The sequence below is a fragment of the Numida meleagris genome, chromosome 2, assembly GCF_002078875.1.
Source record: "Numida meleagris isolate 19003 breed g44 Domestic line chromosome 2, NumMel1.0, whole genome shotgun sequence".
NCBI lineage: Eukaryota > Metazoa > Chordata > Aves > Galliformes > Numididae > Numida > Numida meleagris.
The window spans coordinates 48217694-48242094 of record NC_034410.1 but is presented as its reverse complement, the minus strand read 5'-3'; the positions used below and the strand labels follow the sequence as shown (position 1 = coordinate 48242094).

The 24401-nt window shown below is 40.0% G+C and overlaps 1 protein-coding gene across 1 annotated transcript in view; it reads left to right on the top strand.

The window, feature by feature from the left end:
- Positions 811-24401, top strand: part of AVL9 (AVL9 cell migration associated) — a 38926-nt gene continuing 15335 nt past the window's right edge. The window contains exons 1-7 of the mRNA XM_021385970.1: positions 811-1023; positions 15942-16062; positions 19799-19884; positions 21603-21674; positions 22394-22483; positions 22858-22924; positions 23549-23589. Coding sequence (XP_021241645.1) covers positions 931-1023; positions 15942-16062; positions 19799-19884; positions 21603-21674; positions 22394-22483; positions 22858-22924; positions 23549-23589 — 570 coding nt within the window. The 5' untranslated portion in view covers positions 811-930. The remainder of the gene's footprint in view (positions 1024-15941; positions 16063-19798; positions 19885-21602; positions 21675-22393; positions 22484-22857; positions 22925-23548; positions 23590-24401) is intronic.

Here is a 24401-nt window from a genome sequence, read left to right as displayed (position 1 = left end):
ATTTTCTCTGAGCACTATTCTTTTATAGTTCTTTCCAAAAAGACCATCTTCCTCTGATTTCCACAGAGGATCTTAGTGATGATGAGCGCAATCTCTGGCAAGTGCTGTTGTTTTAAACAAACAGAACCGAATCACCAAGGTTAATGAGGGAGCGTGATCTGGGGGCAGGCAGATAAAGATTGTTCATTTTTGCCTCTCATGCTAAATTTGCACTCACTCTCAGATAAGCCATTGAACCATCTCTCTTGGGATATTATAATAAACGTTTAACAGCAGAACAGCGCAAGCAGAAGCAGCACAAACTTGATTTTGCTGATTGACTTTCTGCAACCAGCCTGACCTGTGTGGATTAGCAGCAGATCGGACTCCAACTCGGCCTGCCATGAGTCTGCACGGCCTCCAGCCGAGACGAGGCAGGCCGAGGATGCAGCTCTCCGCACTGTCACGGGGCTCTGAGAAGTTAAGAGAGGAGCTGCTCGCCGTCTCTGCCGGGAGCAGCCCCAGCTGCGAGGGGGGCGGGCTGCCCCGGCTTCGAGAGGTACTTCGAAATTTTAATAAAATATCCTTAAATTTTAATAAAACCAAGCACTTTTCCCTGGGAGTCTCCTCGACGAGACAGCCACGGGGGCTTCCGAGGCCGCACTCCAGGGACCAGCAGCGCCCACTCCTGCTCAGCGCCTACCACCGGGCACGGAAGGCGGAGGAGGGCGGAGGAGGTCGGGAGGGGAGGTCGGGAGGGGCGGGCAGGCGGGGACAGAACACGGCGGGGGGCAGGGCGAAGGGGAAGAGGGCGGCTCTGCCCCGCCTCCCCCCGCCGGGCGCTGCGGAAGCGCAGTCGGCTGGGGTCCGTCCCTCCGGCCTTCAGCACTGGGAGGCGGAGCGAGAGCTCGGCCTGGGCGGTATCCTCCGGAGCGGCCATCGCCGGGCTCCATGGAGAAGCGGGGTGCGCCGCCGGTCGCCCCCCCGCGGGGCCCGGTGCTGCACATCGTGGTGGTGGGCTTCCACCACAAGAAGGGCTGCCAGGTGAGGGGGGCGGGTGCTGGGCCCCGGGAGCGTGCCCTTGGTTCCGGGCTTGGCGCTGCCTGCTGCGGGTTGGGGTCCGGCTGCGAGCCCCTTCCTGCGAGCCCCCGCCTGTGCGGGCTGTGGGGTGCCCGGGGGCGGGTAGGAGCGGGGCCGCGCGGGGCTGCCTGGAGCGAACGGGGCCGCCCTACAGCCATGCACCGCCAGCGCTCGGGGCGTCCCCAAGGCCCTCTGCGTCCTGTGTTTCGTAGGTATTTTGTGCTCTCGTTGCTTTTCCTCCTTTGCTCCCTAACTTAATCTTGGCGGGGCTGTTGGAGGAAGGATTTTTTTTTGAGACTGTGTATACAGATTTGCATTTGATCTAATAAAATGACAGGTATTCAAACTCTTTTTTTCAAGTCTTACATCAAGAAATACATCTGGCATTTAAACTTCTGGAGTCATTGCACGTTCTGTGACTGAGCAGTCTCTAGAAATCTGTGTAAATTGTGTTCTCTGCTTCGGAAGGCAGTGCTGTGGTCAGGAAAGCAAATAGTTTTCAAATGATGAATAACTTCTCATCACATGGTTGCTAGTTTGTTTTTTAAACGTTGTGAAGCTCCAAGGTAACTTTGAATGCTTGGACTTTCCATTCCTAAGGTGAAGGAAAACCCTAGAAATCAGATTTTGTTACCTAGCTCGTCTCCAAACATCACTGCTGTGTTATTATCGCAGCAGATAGCTGTAACGTTGGGCTCGACCTGCAGTGAGTCTGCAGGACTAACAGCCTTTCTTTAAGCAGATAGTTTATGGAGTGGCAGTCAGCATAATTATAATGACCAAACCCAAGTTTAGCATCTTGAGCTTCTAACTTACATTAAGGAATGCTAATGTTAATTTTAATATATTTTTAAATATATATTAATTATTTTTTGTTCAATTTCCTCCTCCTTTCTTTTCTTTCCTTATCTAAGCCTGAAAGATCCCATTTCAGTGTCTCAGTGGGGCTGGCTACTCACTAGAACTTCTTATTTGTGTTTCTCGAAAGGTGTTTTTGAAGTGGTCCAGTGTACTTTGGTTGTGGAGAACTGAAGCAATCCAGTTAAGGGAGTGCTGCTACAGCAGTGTGCTTCAGCATTTCTAGAAGTTCTTCAGAAAGCAAGAAAGGGCAGACCAGTCTTTTCCATGGAGCTCTCTGTCTTTACCAAAATTCTGTAAACGTTATTTTATGCTGTAGTCATTATCTGAGAATTTGGCCTGATGTGAACATCACATTTGTACAAGGTACCAAAGAGTTAATATTTGTTAATACTTCAGGAAATTAAGCTCAGGATGTTAACAAGTAAAACAAATCGCCATACCACAGAGGCTAAAGCTTAAGAGCGGTCATTCATTGTATGTGTTCTTAAATCCATCTTTCTGAGAGATCTGCATGGTTTTGTGAACAGATCCTGGATGCCTTGAGAAGAAAGGATGCATTACATGTGGATATTCGCAGGATCAGTTTCTAGATGTAATTAGATCACCTTGGGTTGCAAGGTTTGCAATATTTAGCAAGTTGCTTTCTTGCCAAAGACTGCTGAGAGGTGAATGTCCATTGAGTGTCTTAGGAAGAACACCTATAAAGGTGCCCACAACCTTGTTGTTGGCCAGTTAGAAGCAAGGTAGGATGGAGACAAAAGTGGATGTGGCTTTCATTACATCTGAGTTTGTACTACTTGCAATATTATGCAGGTTGGATCCAACAGCAAATGAAAAACTGTAAATAACATTGAATTTTACCTTGTTGACAGTAATATGGTTTTAAAAGTGTTTTTTTTTTTTCAAGTGTTGTCAAAAAAAGGGATGGGAAGACCTTCAAACCAGTTTTCTTTTTTTCTATCTTGAGAAATTAATTAGATAATTTGCAGAGGAAGATAGTTGGGGAGGGAGAAGGAGTAGCAGTGTCATTGGGTAAGAGCTGCAGGAATATCAATAAATACTTTTTTTACAGCCATAAACAGCCTGACTTTGTAAGGGAAAGCCAACTGCAGCAGTCTTCAGATGCATAAATATAAAAAGAACTGGATGAGGGAAGTTTGTAAGCAGAAAGGGAGGCTTATTTCTTTGAATCATATGCAGATTATCTTGAAACAAATCCTTTGTGTCTTTTTCAGTGAAAGTAATGATATCAAGTGTGAAAATAAAGATGGGATGGGGAGGCAAAGACATAAGTTCCATTGGCTTGATTAAAGAATTCAGATAGCATGTTTCAGAATTTTAGGAACAACTCATCCATGAAACTGGAGCCCTAAGAACAAGAGTTCTAAATGTATTCTACCTCTGACTAAACAGATTTGTTACTGAAATACATAGAATGCATCCTAAAAGAACTGGAGGCAGGGAGATGCACAGCCACAGCCTAATGAGCTTCATCAGTAGCATGCAAGGCTCTAGAGAATTTGTGAAGGAAAGAATTTAATTAACAATATGAAAATAAGTAGAGTGAGGCCTCTGTGGATTCACTAAAGATAGATCATGCCTGAATGACCTGCATCTTTTATAAGAATTAATGAGTGATTTAATTTCTCTGTAAAAGAAATATAGTAGTTCTAATCTGCCTTGAATTTGATAATGCATCTCACAGTACAACAAAATAAATCTTTTTTGAAGTTAGAGGTGCTGGAGAACTAGTACAAGAGCTAGAACTCAGGTAAGGATCAGTATAGAGAAGATAAAGCAGCAACAGATTTGTGTCAGAAGAGGAACTGCTGATCTGAGAGATGCTTGCAAGTGGTGTTTCTCAAGACTGACTTGGGGCGTTGTGAGCGGCTCTGGCAGCACGTACACAGTCAAATCTAACAGTGATTACCAAACTTGGGGAGTCACTGGTACAAAGGAAGATTGGGATGCCATGCAATGATTGGATAATAGTGAGCACTGGGATGATGGAAATGGGATGCATGATGAAGTCATGTAATAGGAATGAATAATAATAACATATGCTTAAGAATTAACATTGGAAGACCTCTGGAAGGTCAAAAAAGACTGCGTATGATGCAGGATAAGCCACAAAAGTGGAGTGATTTGGAGGAAAGGGGGCAACAAATGTTTTTCTATAATGTATTAATAATGTATTAATATGTTAATCAGTGTATAAACATTCTGATCCAACTTTTATAAAAATGGATTCAGATTCTCTCTGTCACTTCCAGAAATGGAAGCGATAGTCCTTGGACATTCTGTTTTAGAGAAGGAGGATGACTTAGAAGAGGCTAGGTAGGCTAATGAAGTCAGTTTTGAGCTACAGTCAGATAAATGCTTTCAGTGACTACAGTGAGTACGTGAGTATTCTACCCTTTTTCTCTCTGCCACCTTTCCACTGCTGCAAAGGAGAAGCAGTTCTTTGGTGAACTGAAATGGGGAACTGATGAAAAAATAAGCTTTGTTTTGGTAGGTTGGTTTTCTGCTAGATTGGTTTTCTGCTAGTAAGTTCACTGATTCTTGTCAGTTTGTCTGCAGAGGACAGTATGCTGACAGTCTGAGACTTCTCTTTTGATTATGTTTGCTAAGGGTATTTGAAGTACTCACTGAACCACTGTATTACACGTGATTGTATTCCAAGAGAACGTCAGAAAGTGAAAAATAAGGAGGAAAAATAACTATTTAATCTAAAAGACATTGTTGGCACAAGAACAAATGGATGTGAACTGGATAAGTTGTAGATTGGATATGATGAATGAATTATAGAAAAGCAAAGTTATAATGCAGCCTTCAAATGAAAGTCATTCAGTCTGAACTTAGCAAATTTAAAAATGAGAGATCATATAGCCTGTAATATCAGCAATTAAACTTGTGGTGTTTGTGTTTTGTGTTGTTGTGTTGTTGGTTTGTTGTTGTTTTTTCCCCGAGAAGACTCCTTTCAGTTGTTTCCATCATTCTCTCAATAGTGTTACCAAGAAATGCATACAGAGTTAGGTATTTTGACAGATTACTTGATCATAGGTGTCTTCATCACCTGACTTCCTCAGAAACTATTACTATAGTAATACAAACATAGTGTAAAGCCGATGTGTACATAGATGTGTAACTTGAAAATGAGCTCTGACATTGTGGACTCTGCTGTTGGTTACAGGTAATTAGATTCTTATGCATTCTTACACAGGTATTGTTCTGGTTAGATTGTAGTTGTCTGAAGCATACAGCTATTCCTGTTGTTTAACTTACAGGTTAAACTTGTCTAGTACTTACCTATGCAACAAAGCATTTTATACGTGATTTGGAAATGTATTAGAGCACCTTTTTCTTGCATGGGCTTGAAAAAAATCCATGTACATTTGTTGTAAAAAAGAGTAAAATTCAAGGAATCTGTCAATTTCCATGTGCCTCTTCATTCATAGTGTGAACATGATGTTCTTTCTATATGCCCCTTTCAAGGGCACACTGTTATGCTGTGATTTGCCTTTGAAGTACGGTTATGTAAGAAAGTTGAGGTTTACCATACATTCCTTTTGTCTGAGGTCTTGGTATCCTGTGTAATTGTTAAACCTGGAGTGAAGATAGTTTTTGCTGTGTAAAAGTAATGTTTTACTTTTTTAAAGTGAAAATAACATAAATCTGTTTTAAGGAGTTTTCTCCAGCAAAGTATTGTTTATGCTAGCAAGTCCCTAAATCCCTCATTTGGTCCTTTTAGCCATTGAATTATACTGTGGTACCAGGTGCTGTTTGCTCATCATTTTGCCAAAAGGAAGATGGAGTTATGGCAGTGTGCTCATAAAATGAGAGAAGAAGTTTGGCTTTAAAGTAGATTCTTCTAGTATTTGAGCTGCTCTCATTCAGCCTATTAAAGAAGGGGATGATAATTTGCTTGAAGCGTGCATTATGATGAGTTTTTTTCCTTTGTACACACAGGCTGACTTGGCATGGAAACACTTGTCAGTACTTAAGTGAAAGCAGAAATCTTGAAATAAGCAGAGATCTTGTGTAGTATTCAGTTGTGACTTTCATTTATCTGAAATGAAATGACTAACATATTTAAAAAGTTGTCCAAAGAAGTTGCTTTACTGTTACTTGTTTGGTATTGGTAAGAGTAGTTGCTTCCAGAAATGAATAGCAAACGCATCCATTCATTGTATGTAGGTGCTCGCTGTGTCATCACAAATAGAAAACATGGTATTTTGATTGATAGTAATTTCTACAAACTTCTAGAGTTATATAGGATGCAAATGAATTGAGCCCTGTGGAGGAAAACTTTGCTTCATTGACACGGATACCAGATACCAGGTCACTGTGATCCCACAAAAAGGTGCTAACTATAATTATTTCTTTCCTTCTTAGCCTTTTATGACTTAATAGCAGTTTGTTCTTGATTAGATTTGTTTGTTTAGTTTACTACTTAAATCATATGGGAAAAATGAAGAAATTATCTAAAGATCCAATAAAAATGATCAGAATGCTATATATATTTATGCAAGCAAACAAATCTAGAGCCAGAAATTGCAAAATTAGCAACAATTAAGAAACAGAAGATTAAGTTCCTCATTTGTCTGCACAGATCATCTTCACTTCTCAGCTCCTTACTACACAACATGTATCCTTCATGTGTGTGGTATAGTTACTAGTTATGAGAATATAGAGCAAGCAAGATGTCTTAAGATGATATATAGAAAAAGCCATATAGACAGAAGTGGTTTCACCGTGTTTTGTTACTGGCTTCATACTGTCTCAGCTGTAATAGCTCTAGCCTACAGTAAGGTAGTACTCTGTAGACCTTCCAGTAGAGGGTTTGCCACTAACATAAACCTGGAAGACATGACACTACATTCCTTACCTAATTAAGAATGCTCTGCATAGTTCTCTGATTTTTAAAAAAAAAAAAAAAATTGTCTATATGGGCTATGAAATTCAAGTGTAAACAGAGGTAAAGGTGGGGAAAGGAGTTGAGAGGGAGTGAAATCTTTTAAATTGATGATAAAAGCAGTTGGGCATAAACTGATTATTCTAGAGAGCCAGACAGATACAGTGTAATCTGTTTTGGAGCATCTGTAGCTTCTTGGTTCATTAGCTCCTGCCATGGGGTAGTGGTCCAGATCACTGGCTCTTGGTTAGCTCAGCATAGGGTTGTAAGACTTAGGTTTCAGGATGGTTCGTGCCATTTTTTCTGGAGCCGAATGGTACATACAGGCTGACGGGTGGTGGTGGTGGTACCGAATTCCTTGGTAGTTTTCTGGAGCTGAAGTGATGGCTATTGATTTGATAGGAAATAAAGGGATGGGGTGCTGTCATTACAGTGAGAGATAAAGAACTTGATTTGCCTTTACATGTCTTTAGTTTTTTGAAAGCAACACAGTGTGAAAAATTCTTATTTACCATATGATAGAAGTCTTTCGCAAAAATCTAATCTGAACAGAAATTCACTGAAATTGGTGCACGTTGTGCTGAAAAACGCATGTAGAGTTAGGTGATCACTTTGTAGAGAGAAGTGAGGTGCAATTCTCCACTAGAACTCCTGTTGCTAGTTATTTTGTTTGAGCTGTCTGCATCTTAAGTTTTATTTATGTAAGGCAAGGCGGAGAGATAAGGCTGATGGTGTAAGAAGGCTTAAAATATACTAGTACTGTAACAGAATGATTCATTTTGATGGTAAAGTTAAAATGAAAACTGATTCTTTTAAAAGGAGAGGAAGCAAAAATGATTTCAGCAAAGCTGGAAGAACTTATAGGAAGGAGTTGTGCAGAAGTCGCTGTTAGCCCACTGACTTGTGTTTGAAAAGTTTTAAGGTCCCTCTGCTACTGCACTACCTCATCTGGCATAAGAAACCTGATCCTCTTCTTCTGCTACAAGGCCATGAACTTGTTACGTGTGTGTAAACTCAGTCTCCACCTTTAGTGAAGCCTGTAGGCTCCACTGTGGCCAGTTCTGGCCTATCATCTAGCTTCTCGTGTATGAAGCAGTAGGACAAAACCAGGCTTTTCTGCACACAGTGTCCTGAGCAGTTCGGCAGGTCACTTCTGTCCTTGTACAATGAGTGAACGTGGCCTAGCGTATACGCTGGAGTGCTTGAATATGTTCTAAATCACCCTTTATTTACTTAAACATACAAACATATAAATTTCTAACTGTCCTGTAGAGAAGTACCATGTGTGTCTTGGACTGATCATGCTACCAGTCACTTTCGTTTGCTTGGGATCTCTGTTCTGTAAAATCAGTAGGTCAGCATAAGCTGCCATTTTCTGTACACTGTGGAGGATGGCTTCTTAATGTCACAGACTTAGTGGTGGACTACTGTAAATACAGAAATGAGTATTCTCTTGGAATCCCAATGTTTGTCTGAAAGACCTTTGAAATACTTTTGAGTATTTTAACATCTTCATATAAATCCGATGTTTGCTTTCTCCTGAGTACTGTGTGACTTGCATGTTTGTGTGAGTGGTTTCTGTGGACTGTGTTTGAAAATCATTCTTCCTATCTTGACTGGCTGTAAATTCTATTCCTGGTATGCAAATAAATGAAACAACTGATACGTATTTTTTAACAAAGTGTTTGAATATATTTTGGCATTTTAGAGGGAAGAAGGCACTTTAAGGTTTCTTACCTTCTTGAATTATGTATGTTCTCATCCTGTAATTTGAGAGCTTCAAATACTTTTGCTTTGGAAGGTAATGCTTATTGTGATCTGCAGAGATCAGCATGTGCCGTGTCCTGAGCAATCAGTGCAGAATTTTTTTAATGTTATATTTGAATTTGTTTGCAGAATGAGGAGTTGTCTAAGGAAAGAGCAAGTTAAACCTGCTGTTTCTAGAAACTGGAACATTGCTTGTGTTTCCAGGTTTTTGTATCCTTCATTATAGCACTCGATTCCAAGAGAGAATTACCAACCTCTAAAATAGGTTGTGCATCTATTAGATTTGCTTAATGGTGTCATAACAATGTAAGTGCTGTGTGTGCCCTGTCTTTTAAGTTCTTGTGTATTTGCTTTTTGGGGGAGTGCAGTAAGCATTGTTGTGCAACAGGTAATCTTCCACAGTGGTTAAATAAGAGCCTTTTAAAGGAACAACAAAAAAAAGTACCTTGAAAAGGAGCTACACTGGAATCTAGTTGAAGGGTTTTGTTCCTGGCTGTACTGATGATAGCCTATAAATATGAGCACAACTCCTTTGTTTCTGTTCCCTGCTTGTAGTAGGAACATTTAAACACTTCAGGGGAGCATTATGAACATGTTGTCTGTTACTATTAACATCACTAAAAGATTACAGGTATCAAAAATTAGCCTATTATGTGTTGAGCCCTAAATGGAAATACAAAGATTAGCTTATGCTCAGCAGGTAGAAATTCTGACAGAAGCCTTTTAGCCTTATTAAAAAGGCTACTCGAATTAGTGTGGGATGCTAATGATTTTAAATTTACAATGTATTGCAAAGTACACAGTGTAGTTGGTATCTGACACTTTACTTCTGTAAACCATACCACAGATTCTTATCTTTTGTGTAGAATTATTGGTGGGACTCTTTGGATGTCTATGTAACCCATTTATGTAGGGTTTTGTATTCGTATTTACCGAAGAGTAAATGTGCTTTTAAAGCATACCGACTGTTCTAGTCCTCAGTTTTCCTGGAAAGGAGGAGCTGCCTTAACATCTTAACGTTAGGAGCTGAGGGGAGGTCTCATGGCGGCTGCAGCTCCTCATAGGGAGTGGAGGGGCAGCGCTGAGCTCTGCTCTCTGGTGGTAAGAGCAGGACCCGAGGGAACGGCATGGAGCTGTGTCAGGGGAAGGTCAGGTTGGGGGGTTTGGATTAGGTGCTTCACCACAGGGTGGTAGGCATGGAACAGGCTCCTCAGGGCAGTGATCACAGCCCCAGTCTGATGGAATTCAAGGGGCATTTGGACACTGATCTCAGACATAGGGTTTGAATTTTGGGTGGTCCTGTGTGGAGCCAGGAATTGGACTTGGTAATCCTTGCGGGTCCCTCCTAGCTGAGGATATCCTGTGATTCAGTTGTGATCTGCCAGCTCCCAGCCAGCACGTGTGATCTCCCTCCTGCTGGCAGCCATGGCATTCAGAAGAGCTGGGGGAAGGATGCACATCTGTATCTTGTGAGGTGAGCTCCTTGTGGGCTAGGAGAGAGGAAATGCCACCAGTCCCTGTAGCTGGGTGCATTGGTGTATTCTTTACTAGTCCATGGGTACCGCAAGTTGTGTGGGTGGAATGCTGGCTATTGCTGATCCTGCCTTACAGCAGCTGCTGCGTTGGGCAGAGGTAGCTTAGGAACAGAGCTGAGGGTTACCCTGTTTCAGTAAGAGAGCTGCCTAGCCCAGAGTTCCCTGGCAGGCCTTCTAGGCTGGAATTGCTGCAGTAATATTGTGCTCCTCTTCTGGGAAGAGTGCAAATACTAAGGTTTCAGTTTTCTCAGATGTTACGTTATGATGGTGACCGGCAGCGCAGAGTCCAGTTGGAGACCTGTGGCTAGCGGTGTTCCCCAGGGGTCGGTGCTGGGTCTGGTCTTGTTCAATATCTTCATCGGCAACCTTGATGAGGGGTAGTGTCCACTCTCAGCAAGTACGCCGATTATACGGAGCTGGGAGGAGTGGCTGACACACCAGAAGGCTGTGCTACCATTCAGCAAGACCTTGACAGACTGGAGTGCTGGGCAGCAAGAAACCAGATGGGGCTTAACAAAAGCAAGTGTAGAGTCTTGCACCTGGGAAGGAACAACTGCATGTATCAGTACAGGTTGGGACATTTTCTGCTGGAGAGGAGCCCTATGGAGAAGGACCTAGGGGTCCTGGTGGATGACCAGTTGGTCATGAACCAGCAGTGTGCCCTGGTGGCCAAGAAGGACCATGGGATCCTGGAGGGCATTAAAAGGAGCGTGGCCAGCAGGTCAAGGGAGGTGATCCTTCCCCTCTACTCTGCCTTAGTCAGGCCTCACCTGGAGTACTGTATCCAGTTCTAGACTCCCTGGTACAAAAAAAAGACAGATATCCTGGAGAGAGTCCAGCAGAGGGCCACAAAGATGATAAAGGGCCTGAAGCATCTCCCCTATGAGGAAAGGCTGGGTGACCTGGGCCTATTCAGCCTTGAGAAAAGAAGACTGAGAGGGGATCTTATTAATGTTTATAAATATCTTAAGTGTGGGAGTCAAAGGGACATGGCCAACCTCTTTTCAGTGGTCTGTGGGGACAGGACAAGGGGAAACGCCCATAAACTGGAGCACAGGAAGTTCCATACCAATGTGTGAAGGAACTTCTTCACAGTGAGGGTGATGGAGCACTGGCGTAGGCTGCCATAGGTTGTGGAGTCTCCTTCTCTGGATATGTTCAAGACCCACCTGAACACCTACCTGTGCAGCCTGCTTTGATGGGGGGGATGGACTTGATCTCTAAAGGTCCCTTCCAACCCCTACAATTCTGTGATTCTAAGGACATAAGAATAAGAGTTAAAATTTTTACTAACCTAGAGTTGTTTCAGAGCAAATGTGGATGACTGTGTTGTGCATCTGTAGCAATCCAAATGGTGTCTTAGAGCTTGTGTAAGTGATTGCTATATAGCACTGATGATAGGTCCATGTGGGGAAGTTTCAAGAACTGAAGGATAGAAAATGCAATGCCCTACTGCTTTCTAATATATTAATTTATCTCCACTACTTGTATGTGTATGTAATATAAATATATGGACATATAAATGTATAAATAAATATATGAAAGTATATATTAAAAAAAACCTTTTTGTTAGAGGTCATTATATTACAGTGTAGGCATTACTGATTTACAGATGGGTTCTTCCATCTGTAGATCCTGATCTGTTGTTCCTGTCATGTATATGGGGAAAGTTTGTCATAGAAATCTGATTGATTTAATGAAAGGTGAACTGAGTGCCTAGTTTCATTTGGCTGTGTGCTGCATTTGTCACAGTGATTCAGATAAAATCTTTGATGCACTGGTTTTCTCTGCACATGTCTATGCTTAGTCTAAGGTATCAAGAAAAAAAACTGCTTCAAAAATCCAAGCATTGAGTGAGGAACAAATACTGGCTTATTTGAAATGAGAGATCAACTTTCATGTGTGATTTTAATTTGTAGGGGTTTTTCTTGGGAGGAGTCATTCCTGCTTAGCAGTATCCTCAGTACTTAATATCCTATTTTTGTTCCTCTCTTCCTTCTTAAGTGAGATTGGAAGAGCTGATATGGTTGGTATAGGTTGAAATGATTTATGTAAGAAAATGTTCTAAATAGGAATGCAATGAGTATTTTAAGTTATTTAAGTTTTCTTCTCTTCATGTGAAGCAGTTGTTCTACCTATTGATGTGATACAAGCGATGGAGAGATCATAAGTTTTTCCTAGACTGGAGTGGGTTCACTCACTGTAAATGAAGTTATGCAACTCACTAAGAGTATTCTTGTCTTTTAAATAATACTGTTGTTTTAAATATTTCAGATTTTTTAAGAAATCTGAACTTAAAACTAGTCCCTGTTGAATTAATGGAAAAACTTATTAGAGACCAGTTTTTTTAATTATTATTCTTTGTATTCTGAAGACAATGTATGCTGTTGAGTAGGAAGAGTTAACTTGTAAATAAATTAGTTCAAACATGTGACTGTAAATGGAGTGGGGAGTATGGGAAGTTTGTAGTTTATACTGACTCACCAGCACGTTGACTTATCACTGGTTAATGTTCACTGAAGATTTTACTCATTTCATTGCTGTCACTTAGCAACACTTCGTAGATAAGGAAAACAAGCTGCCCTAAATAAAAAGTTCGTTGAATATCATGGAGGCTACCTGTCTAATGTTTGGGTGTGATAGATGGACATGCGCATGCCTTTTGGAAATTCGTCTTTTTATCAAAGTCTTTCTGACTTTTATTCTGATTGTGCACTTGTAATCTAGTAGGAGATGATATCAATGCAGTTGGTCAAAGAAAATCTATCATAGTTCCTAGAAGTAAGAACTGAAATACATTTTTCTTTGTTCACACTCATCGTTTCTTACTGCAAGTTAGTGATCATCTAGCAAATTTATTCTGGCTAGGAAATCTCTTTAAAGGGGAGGAATCAAGAGTTTGCTGGGACTCTGTTTATTCTTCAAAGGAGAAGGGACTGCATATCAGTAGGTACTTTGCTTCCAAACTGTTGGATACAAACAAGCTGCTTAACAAAAGGTCAGTTAGTTGTAGCAGAATTACAGAAAGATACAAATGTCAGTTCTAGAAATGTGGTTGTTATTTAGTTTAGGGTTGGGATTTTTTTTTTGCATTTTATTTTAATTTGATAATCCACAGGAGCTGAACTACTTTGTGCAGTGAAGTACACATTTATGTCTCCACTCAATCATGTTACAGTATTCTGTATTGATTTTAGTTCTAAAATCCATCAGCAGCACTCTGCTTACAGAAGACAATCAGAAAAGGCAGAATACGTTGCCAGTAAAACCCTTTGACAGTTATAATCAATATTTCCAGTTATAATGAAGATCCCTGACACTTGAAAGAGTAAGAAGTGAGTGGAGACTCTGGTTCATTTATTTTTATATAGCTTCTGCTGAAGTCTCTGAGGAGTTCAGTTTTGACAAAGAATTTCACTTTGTTGAGGAGACTTCTTAAATTCATTTGAACGGATAAAAACTGTTAAGTCTGCTCAGGCATTTAACTCAGAATACTTGTATGTATTTGTTCCTGTTGAATACCGAGCTTTGCTACAAAGACTTTTCCTCTTATTTGCAGATGATTTTTGTAATGCGTGTGTGTATTAACAAGGAACAGGGCAATTGAAGCGCATGTTTATGTGTGCACGTACAGCCTGAGAAAATAATTTTGCTAAGACTGTTGTTCAGAAATTCAGAAGTGATATAACTGAGATTTGCTCTACCCCATTTACTTTATTTTTCTACGCATGCCTTTTTCATTTCCAAGTTTTTCCAATAACTATGGATTTTTTTGTGTGAGGATCTTTGTATTTTTTTTTTGCTGTTCTTTGAAACTGCTCAATATTTTATAACACTTTGGTTTTGAAATCAAATTTTGAAATTTGCAGAACATACCTAACTGCAGTTTATGCTGTTCTGCAAATTGCTCTGTAGAAGTCAAGCAGGATGCCTAGAAGATAGGCAACAATTAGGGTGATTTTCATCTGCAAGTTAGGCTTCTGAGCCTGAGCTACCACTCTTTGGAGGTGATAGAAACATTTGATGAATCATCCACTGCAGGTGTCTGTTTTCTCCAACTGTAGAATGCTTAGGAAAACTGGCTTGGAGTTGTGGCTTTTCGATAAGTAGCTGCATGACATGATTCCCACCTGTGGTGACTACTTGAGAAAAAGTTCAACTTAACCGCTTTGAAAGGAAATTGCTGGGAACTCTGAAGTTGGAGGCATGTGTAGAAGGAAGTTCTCCAGGGCATGCTGTTTTTGCTGTTGAATTGTCCTTCTTGTTCCTACAGCTGTCACAAAATGAGGCAGTACTTCCCCAGGCTGCAGTCTGTTAAACTACACAAATGGAATTTCTCCTAAGGAACTTGAGAGTTCCCTACGTGGATTGTTTTGGGAAGGGAGAGGGTTATTAATACAAGTCAATCAGATTTATCATAACTTCTATGTATAAAATAGATTATTTAAGTGCACTTAAGCAATCTCAATTTTGCTTTGTCTTGTGATCTTCTCTCACCTGTATACATTAATGCAGAAATCTCTGTATTAAGATGCTTACCTTTGAAAGAAACAGGCTGATATGAAACAAGATTATCATTGATATCATTAATACCTGTTGAGTTTGTTGAATTGAGGATATCTGGTAGCACTGAGCTATTATGAGCTAGAACCAAGAAGCTTAAGTAGTTTTTCAGCAAATTTCATGCTATGAGAGGGACACAGGAGCCAGGTGGCATCAGTTGTGAAAAGAGTGACACCATGTGTTAAGGTGAAGAATTTCACTTCATATTTTATTTCCTATTTCTTCAATGCTTTGATCTTTCACAGTATTTTTATTTTATCATCTTTCTAACGTTAAGATTTTGTGTGCTTGTTTTGTCATGCTTTTTTGTTTCCTTTGAGTCATAAATTTCTATTATACGTCCTACAGCTGGCTAGGTTTTAGCCAAACGTCTTCCAAGAGGAGATGCAATATGCTGCAACAGTTTCTTCTACTGATAAACTTGTGCCTAAGATTTTTGTTCAGTAGTTTAAGATATGTATGTCTGGAAATAAAGATTTGCTTAAAGTTACTGGAAACTCAGAAGTCCATAGGAAAACAAACAAATGGAAATAAAAAAGGATGATAGTGTGAAGACTGATTTTGAGGAGCAGTGGTAGACAGATATTATAGCGCAAGAAATAGAGAGGTTGCCACTGCTACTAGGACAAAGAAGTAAAAGGCAAATAAATTAAAGGTGAAATTGAAATGATTTCTTGGAAAGGAAAAGGAGACATTTTTAGTAGGTGTGGAAAACTTGCTGCATCACTGAGATCAACGACATAAAAAATCTTTAAAAACAGCATTTTGCTGTTGGTGTACTATTCAGTATCCACTAGGGTAAAACAGAGGCTTGCATGTGATAGAATATTAGCTCATTGCGAGGACTCAAAACGATGAGAAGCCAAATCTGACTTCAGGATGTGTCCGGCAGTGACCCCTGCTGATACTGCAGGGGCAGCAATGTGCTGCTTGCTATGTGTGTACAGAGAACGCAACATCCTCTTCTTGAACATTTATTTTGTATTTCTCTTGAGGAAACAATATTAGGCTGGATAGAAGCACTGTAGAAGCCAGATGTGCCTAGGGCCTGCAGTCAGACTGCATATGAGTCCATCCATGGGTGCTCTGGAGGAAGAGAGAAGGAATGCTAGTAGGAAGAAAAACTTTCTTCCATGCCATTATTGAAGAAAATAACTCCAGGCTGAATTACAGAAGCCTTCTTGTTCGCTAACAATGCTCTGTTCTCCCTTTGCTTCCTCTTTGTTTCTTTGTTTGTTTAGGTTGAATTCTCCTACCCTCCCCTGATGCCTGGAGGAGGACATGACAGCCACACTTTACCAGAGGAATGGAAATATTTGCCGTTTCTTGCCTTACCAGATGGTGCTCACAACTACCAGGAAGGTAAGAAACTTGACAGGAAGTTGCGTGTGTTGAGGCCTCCTACAGGCTTCTACCAAAACAAAAACCCTAATATCTGAACAGTTGATCAACTATTCTCTTTGCTATTAGATTTCTTGTACTTCTTGTTTAAGCTGCATAATAATTGATCATAGAATCATAGAACTGCTCAGGTTGGAAAGGACCTTCAAGATCATCAAGTCCAACCACAACCTAACCATACTACTCTAACAACCCACCACTAAATCCAAATGGTTTTTAAACGCATTCAGGGATGGTGACTCAACCACCTCCCTGGGGAGCCTGTTCCAGTGCTTAACAACCCCTTCTGTAAAGAAGTTTTTCCTGATATCCAACCTAAGCCTCCCCTGGTGCAACTTGAGGCCATTTCCCCTTGTCCTGTCACCAGTGAGAAGAGACCAACCTTGCTCTCACTGCAATCACCTTTCAGGTATTTGAAGAGAGCAATAAGGTCTCCCCTCGGCCTCCTCTTCCCCAGACTAAACAGCCCCAGTTCCTTTAATCTCTCCTCATAGGGCATATTCTCCAAGCCCTTCACAAGCATTGTTGCCCTTCTTTGGACCTGCTCCAGCACCTCCATGTCCTTTCTGTACTGAGGTGCCCAAAACTGAACACAGTACTTGAGGTGGGGCCTCACCAGTGCCGAGTACAGGGGCAGGATTAAGTCCCTGGTCCTGCTCACCACACCATTCCTCATGCAAGCCAGGATGCCATTGGCCTTCATGCCCACCTGGGCACACTGCTGGCTCATATTCAGCTGACTGTCCATCAGCACACCAAGGTCCATTTCTGTCAGGCAGCTTTCCAGCCACTCCTCCCCAAGCCTGTAGTGTTGCCTGGGGTTGTTGTGACCAAAGTGCAGGACCCGACACTTGGCCCTATTGAAACTCATACAGTTTACCTTGGCCCATCGCTGCAGTCTATCCAGGTCCTTCTGTAAAGCCTTTCTACCCTCTGGCAGATCAACACGCCCTCCCAACTTGGTGTCATCTGCATACAAATCTTCAGAGATTAAAATGAAATAGATCATAAAGGTGTATCTCCTGCATGAAGAAATCAGATGTCAAAAATTCGGTTTAAAGGTTACATAGTTCTAATGCAAAAGAAGGCTGCTACCTTTCTTTCAAACCATTATCAGAGGCATGAATTAACTCTTGAGTAAAACCTAATCCAGTTTTGAGGTAAGGAAAAAATGAAGCTCTACAATTAAGCTTTGTAACGTATGACGTACTCATTTTATATCTGGTCCTTCCACTAACTTCTTATGATTCTACAAGTCATTCTGTGTCTGTAGAATGACATTTTGAAAAGTAGCAAATGTAAAAGGCAGGACCTTTAGTGTATTTGTCAGCAGAATGGAAAGATAGAGTGGTACTTTCACGGTGTAGCCACTCCCTAGCAGTCATAAGAGTATCTCTGACTGCTCCAGGTCATAATTTTTGTTCTATTTCTGCATTGCTAAGTATGTAATGAGCAGTAGGTTACATTCAAAGCTGGGAAAATTATATGTAGCCTCAGTTATCTGTTCCCTGTTGACTCAGCAGCATCTCAATTAATGCTGCACTAAAAGCTTATCAATGTGTGTTTTTTGGTAAGGAAAAAAAGCTGAGATGTGGCAACAAAATGGGTGTAGAGCCATGTGGTTTGTTGGCAAAAATGCACATGAACTTGAAATTAACAAATCTGTTTCAGATAAATTTCCCATAAACATAAAGTAACTTACTACATTTCTATTTCCTTCAGAGTTTTTAACTAACTCCCACTGACAGTTACATTTTTGCAAAGAGTATGTCATGATACAGGAAATATTTTTTTAAAAGCTTACTAAAATCTCTTATGATCTTCACACTTATTCAAGAGAATAGTTATTTCAATACATAATCCCTCTTTCTATTGGACTCGATACATAAGGGGTTATCTTATCTGTTCAGTTTGTTACTACAGAGGAAGTAAAATATTTATTGTTTGATTTTAAAACAGGTTTCACTCTACCTTTTGAAAGCCAAAGAATCATAATATGTATTTTTCCTCTCCTTATGACTTAGCAACTTTTGGCAATAGTAGGAAGGCTGTGTGTGTGTGTGTATATATACACATACAAATATAATCTTGTGGCGTAAGGCTTGCTCTTCCTAGTTTTTTTTTCATGTTACACTTGCACAGTGAAATGTTTTTGTGTTCCGGTGGACAACAGGTTGGCTGTGAGCCAGCACCGTGCCCTTGTGGCCAAGAAGGCTAACGGTACCCTTGGGTGCATTAAAAAGAGTGTGGCCAGCAGGTCGAGGGAGGTGATCCTCCCCCCATACTCTGCCCTGGTCAGGCCACTTTTAGACTACTGTGCCCAGTTCTGGGCTCCCCAGTTAAAAAAAAAAAAAAAAAAACTAGAAGGAGTCCAGTGGAGGGCCACAAAGATGGTAAAGGGCCTGGAGCATCTTCCATATGAGGAAAGGTTGAGTAACATCAGTCTGTTCAGCCTGGGGAAAGGAAGACTGAGAGGGGATCTGATAAATGTTTACAAATNGAAGGCTAACGGTACCCTTGGGTGCATTAAAAAGAGTGTGGCCAGCAGGTCGAGGGAGGTGATCCTCCCCCCATACTCTGCCCTGGTCAGGCCACAATAAGGCAACTGTAACCAGTTCTAGAAAAAAAAAAAAAAAAAAAGACAGGGATCTCCTGGAAAGAGTCCAGTGGAAGGCCACAAAATTGATAAAAGGCCGGGAGCATCTTCCATATGAGGAAAGGTTGAGTAACATCAGTCTGTTCAGCCTGGGGAAAGGAAGACTGAGAGGGGATCTGATAAATGTTTACAAATATCTAAAGGGAGATAGGGGACAAATGGATGAGGCCAGACTCTCCTCTGTGGTGCATAGTGATAGGACAAGGAATAATGGCCTTAAACTTGAACATAGGAAGTTCTGTACTAACATGCAGAAGGACTTCTTTACAGTGAGGATGACAGAGCATTGGAACAGGTTGCCCAGAGAGGTTGTGGAGTCATCTTCTGTGGAGATACACAAGCCTCGTCTGGACACCTACCTGTGCAAAACACTGTAGGGTCCCTGCTTTAGAAGGGCTCAGTGATCTCTAGAGGTCCCTTCCAACCCCTCCGTTCTGTGAATCCTACAGTTGTGTGGATAAATAGCTTTTACTAGCATAGTGGTGCTGTACCTTGTATCTGCCTTAGCAGGGGTATCAGTAAATCTAACTTTTCAGCTGTGTATGTCCTCATACGAAATAATTTGTTTTGTTTTCCTACCTTCACTGCAGTTAACTTCCTAATGGCATTGTAGTCCTGCTGTACACTCTGTCCCACCAGTTCTGTGGGCCTTCACTTCCAGTGCCTTATCTTTATTCTTCTATACTGAATTGGAAAAGCTGCATGGCCGTTGGTTTCAGTGGCACTTCTGTGCTGTTAGCAGTGACTTCTGAACATCTGTCAGTGGGCTTATAAAGGAGCTCAATTAGGGTAAATATGAGGCTGCTGTCAGAATACCCACATCAGCAATGCTGGAGCTTCTTTTACAAAGTACAATGCAATTTGGAAATTCTGTTCTGGGTGCAAGCATAGCTGTATTGGTGACTTTTTCTTTTCTCCCCAAAATTTCAGAAAATATATGCACCAATATTTTTCAGCAGTAACCTTTTTAAAAAGAAAGTGATGGTGACAACAAAACTACACTTGTTAGTAACTTATGGGGCATTCTTATCTTTTTCACAGATACCGTGTTTTTTCATTTGCCACCAAGATGTGGGGACCGAACCACAGTATATGGTGTCTCTTGCTATAGGCAGATTGAAGCAAAGGTAACTTTCCAAGCTGTGAATAATATTACTGAAGTAATAGGCTTGATGCACTAATAACTCTTAAATTCAGTAGCTTGTAATAACACCAACATTCAAACTACATGATCAGCTTAGTTCTAAAACTGTCTATGAAAATGGACTCAGTAGGTAACTACAGAACTTGAGAACTATTATTTCCTTTATGTCAGCAAGCATATTGTGATTTTTTTTTTTCTTTTTGAAACATCCAAGGCTATTGATAAATGTGTTTTGGTTTTTGAGAACTAATCCAGGCGTTAGTCCCAAGTAGCAAAACTGACAGTCTCCTTGCCTGCCAAGTCCTGTTGCCAGGAAGAAAGTCTCTTGGGTGGAAGCAGTTTAAAATTCTCTAGTGTGTGACTGTGAAGAATTTTAGAGTATTTATTGGGATCTGATCATGCAAATCTTCACCTACCTCCTTTGCCAAAAATATACTTGCATGGTAAACCAAAATCTTGCTGTTCATTGTATGCAGCTCTATGTAGGTTCCTACTGATACTGATTTTTTAGCAGTAAAGCTGGAAAAACAGCTGGTGAGAGCTACAGTGTATATTTGATTTTCAAAAGTAGCAGTGGTAGTAATCTATGTAACTACAGTTGAGTTGTTATTATAGATTTCTTGAAAAATAAGTAAAAATCATTTCTTTTCAAGTGACGTGCCAAGAATCTGGAATGCCATGTGGCCTAGAGATCTAAATTAGTTTTGCATTCAGAAGATGCAAATTTTGTACTCTGTCTTTAGTACACCTTAATTATATTCCAAGTTACTATTTACGCTATAGAAGAAATTTTCCATGTGTAGGTTTTAGTTCTGTTTCTTTTGAACTTAATGTTGATTTTAGTTTACTCACGATCTTTACAGCCATTCCTCACATTTATTCTGGGAATAGTCTTGCTCTGTTTAACTATACAATTATTTTAACATGGCTTTATTGTGTCTCGATTTCAAGTTTATGCAGTTCACTAACCAATTAAGATGGCTGTTTAAATTGAACTCTTTAGAGAAAGTAGAATACAAAACAGTGTGTGTTTCATATAACAACTCAAGCACCCTTTCCATCTGGCTTTCTGGTGTGTGGGCTGCAATCCACACACTTACTGTTTTGTGCAATTAGAAGAATCGCTACTGTATTTCTGCCCTTATCCTTTCTAGGTTTGCTGTTGACTATCCGAGCCATTTGGTTTGGCTGAGAATGGATTTCCTTCTAGAGATAATACCTCCTTTATTTTATGGATGGCTTAGAGAAAATGCTTGAGTATAAAGTAAACTATTTCCAGTTAAAGACTTTGCAGCACAGTTCATTTTCATAGATAATATTAGAGAAGAGCAAGCTGTTGCTTCTCTCCTTTTAAATTGCCCTGAGTTAAAAATGCCATTGCCTTTTCCAGGGCTACTTCTGGGCTACTCCATGAATATTTACTCATACTGGTGCCTTTCAAACAGTCCTCTGCCTGTCATTACAGCTGTATTTGGATTTATGCTGTGCACAGTGAGTTGAGAACATAACTGCGGAATCAGTGTTATGACTGTTTGTACTAGGTAAAGGCATACTCTGATGTGATTTGGATATTCCACCACTGAAGGCAGAGAATCTTGGATTTTGTTTAAGTAGGGAATATGTGGCATCTTGACCTGTGAAACAACAGTTATTTTTGAAAGTGTGTTTAGGTAAATATGCTGTTGTACTTCTATTTCTTAGGCATTAAAAGTGCGACAAGCAGACATCACCCGAGAAACAGTGCAGAAAAGTGTCTGTGTTCTCAGCCAGCTGGTAAGAATGTTTAAATCTCAAAACACTCCTCAATAACGTATTAAACATTATTTGTTTTCCATATTCTTCTTTGGAACTTTTGGCTCTAAATGTGTTATTTTTTGAATTGTTGCTGATTCTTAAGCACTACTAATTCTTCATATAAAATAGAAGTATGTATTATATATATAGTATATATAATATAATAATATTAATATATTTATATATATTTATAGTATATTATTATAATATTAATATATTTATATATATTTATAGTATATTATTATAGAGGGAGTGGCTATTATCAACCATGAAAGAGGTTTTAAGATGATCACAGAAATAGTATATTCTTCTTTTGAGGGGACATCTTCTCTACTACTTACTTAGCAAAAGCTGCTATTCCCCAGGCAGGGAGTAAAAATTTTCTGTGCTTAAAGCTGAAGAAAGAGCTATCATTACAGCTGCATGAGCAGTGTTTAAAACAGGAACGAACGTACTTTTCCAGAAAGATGTTCAGTGATGTTATGGTATATACAAGTGGAATCAAAATAGTTAGAATAATTTAAAATGAGCATTGGAGAAAGATGTTGCAAATTAGCAACTAAGGATTCAGGTCTACCACTTTCCTCTTGTGAACTCTGTAATAAAGTGACTATATTGCAAGATAAGAATGGGAGAAGACTGATGTTCAAAACAGCTGGACTGATTTTTTTTCCACTTGCTTTTGCATTTATTTCAAGCCTTTGTATGGGTTACTTCAGGCAAAGCTGCAGCTCATCACTCACGCATATTTTGAAGAAAAAGACTTCTCGCAAATTTCAATTCTAAAGGTAACTTTTAAGTAATAACTATGTAGAACAAAGCCTTCAGTGTATGGCTACAGACTTCAGTGTTTATAATTAGTGGTTTTGCTCAGATATTTCATTTTCATAGATCATTCAGCTATTCAGCTCTTCTAGTAACTTTGAGGAGCTACATGACCTCATGACATTACAAATTTGATATGTATTGAAATAGAAGAATGAGCATGATATGACCTGTATCTCCATTGACTCTTAGTAAAATCTGACTTTCTTTCTAGAGTAAGACATTGAAATCCTTCAATAAGACAATTTTTTTAATACTGGGTGTTGTATGATTGTGTACCATTAGTGACCTCTTGTTTTATATTTTTGTGCGTTTACTTCTGTTCATACTTTTACAGGAACTTTATGATCATATGAATAGTTCCTTGGGAGGGACTTTGCTAGAAGGGTCACAAGTTTATCTTGGTAAGTGGCTTTTTTGTGCAAGTGGCAGTGATAACGTTAGCTAATCAACGTGTTCCCTTCCTTAGCTAATTTGCTTATGTGCATTAACAGATTAGGTGTAGAGGTCAGTGTGCCTGCACAGTATTCTGTTATGCATTTCTTTATGGATTTAAATAAATGTCAAATAAATGCAGTGTTACTTTTATTATGAAAGTTGGTTGTGGGTTCAAAGCCACCTGTCAGTCTGGCAAATGACTGCTCAGCTGTTTTTGAGAAACAGTACTTTCTTAACTTATAAATGATGTTTTGGGGTGCCAGATCTTTTGTCTGTTATTTGGGAAAATTCCCATTTGATTCTGACTCTTATCTATGTTTTCTGAATGCACAATGTAGGATTTAGTTTAGTGTTTCCATAATGCTGTTGCAGCCAACAGGAGTAACTCAATGTGACTAATCATGTTATTGTCTCTACTGTAATTTAACTATTTCACCCGCACAAAGGAGAGAACGTACTAGGAGTTCTGCTGCTGAAATAACCGAGGTTCACAGAGAATGCATAATGGGCCCTTCCTCCACAGAAAATTGACAGGAATTAATGTTAGCATCTATTAAACTGGAATAATTGCTGTTCCTTTGGTATCTCAGGTCTGTCTCCTCGGGATCTTGTTCTTCACTTTAGACACAAGGTAGGCTTTCTGTGCTAGGTTTATGAAATACAGTGCTTATTTTGAGGAACAAAATGCTTTTTGAAGAACTGAAAAATGCATGTCTAGACATACCTGAGCTAGAAGTGAGAAGATTGTTCCTTAAGTATTTCTGGTTACAGTCTCCTGATTTTTGTTTTCCGCCTACCAATCTTCTGTAAAAGTAAGTTCCATAATGAGAAATTTTGTCTGTCTGTTGGATTTCCTGCAGATTTTTAGGATTGTGTTACAATTCTTTAGTCCTGGCCCAAAGTGCAAGTGGTATCTCAATTATGGTCTTGTTTCTATTTCCTGTGCCTTGTCAAATGAATGTGGTGGAAGAATACTGCTAAAAAGTTGTTGCAGACACTTGGGGCATTTTTCCTGATACGTACTTCTCGCAGCTCCTTCCACCAAGGAAACTAGTAATTGCTCCCCTTGCTTTTCTTAAGGGCTGTTGAAATTGAGTTTGTATCCTGTAGTTAAGTTACATATAGCATTTAAAGTCTGTAACTGAGAGGCATCAAGGAAAGAAATTTGAGATTCTGCACTTAATGGTGTACTTGTGCATGCTTAATAGACTTTTGGGGTAGAATTTCCTTTTGTTTCACTTCACGTGTCTGCTAGTCACTGTTCCAGAAGCGTCTCTTTTTCTTTGGGTTTAAAGAGTCTAGACAGCTAGCTCTGTTCTAGATGTCTTGTCTGTAGACGGCTAACATTAGGTAAGGTGAATGCTGTTCCTGAAATTTGACTCAACTTATTTCTGTAATTCTGCGAAGCAACTTTTCTGTTTATGCAATTAATTTTTTTTATTA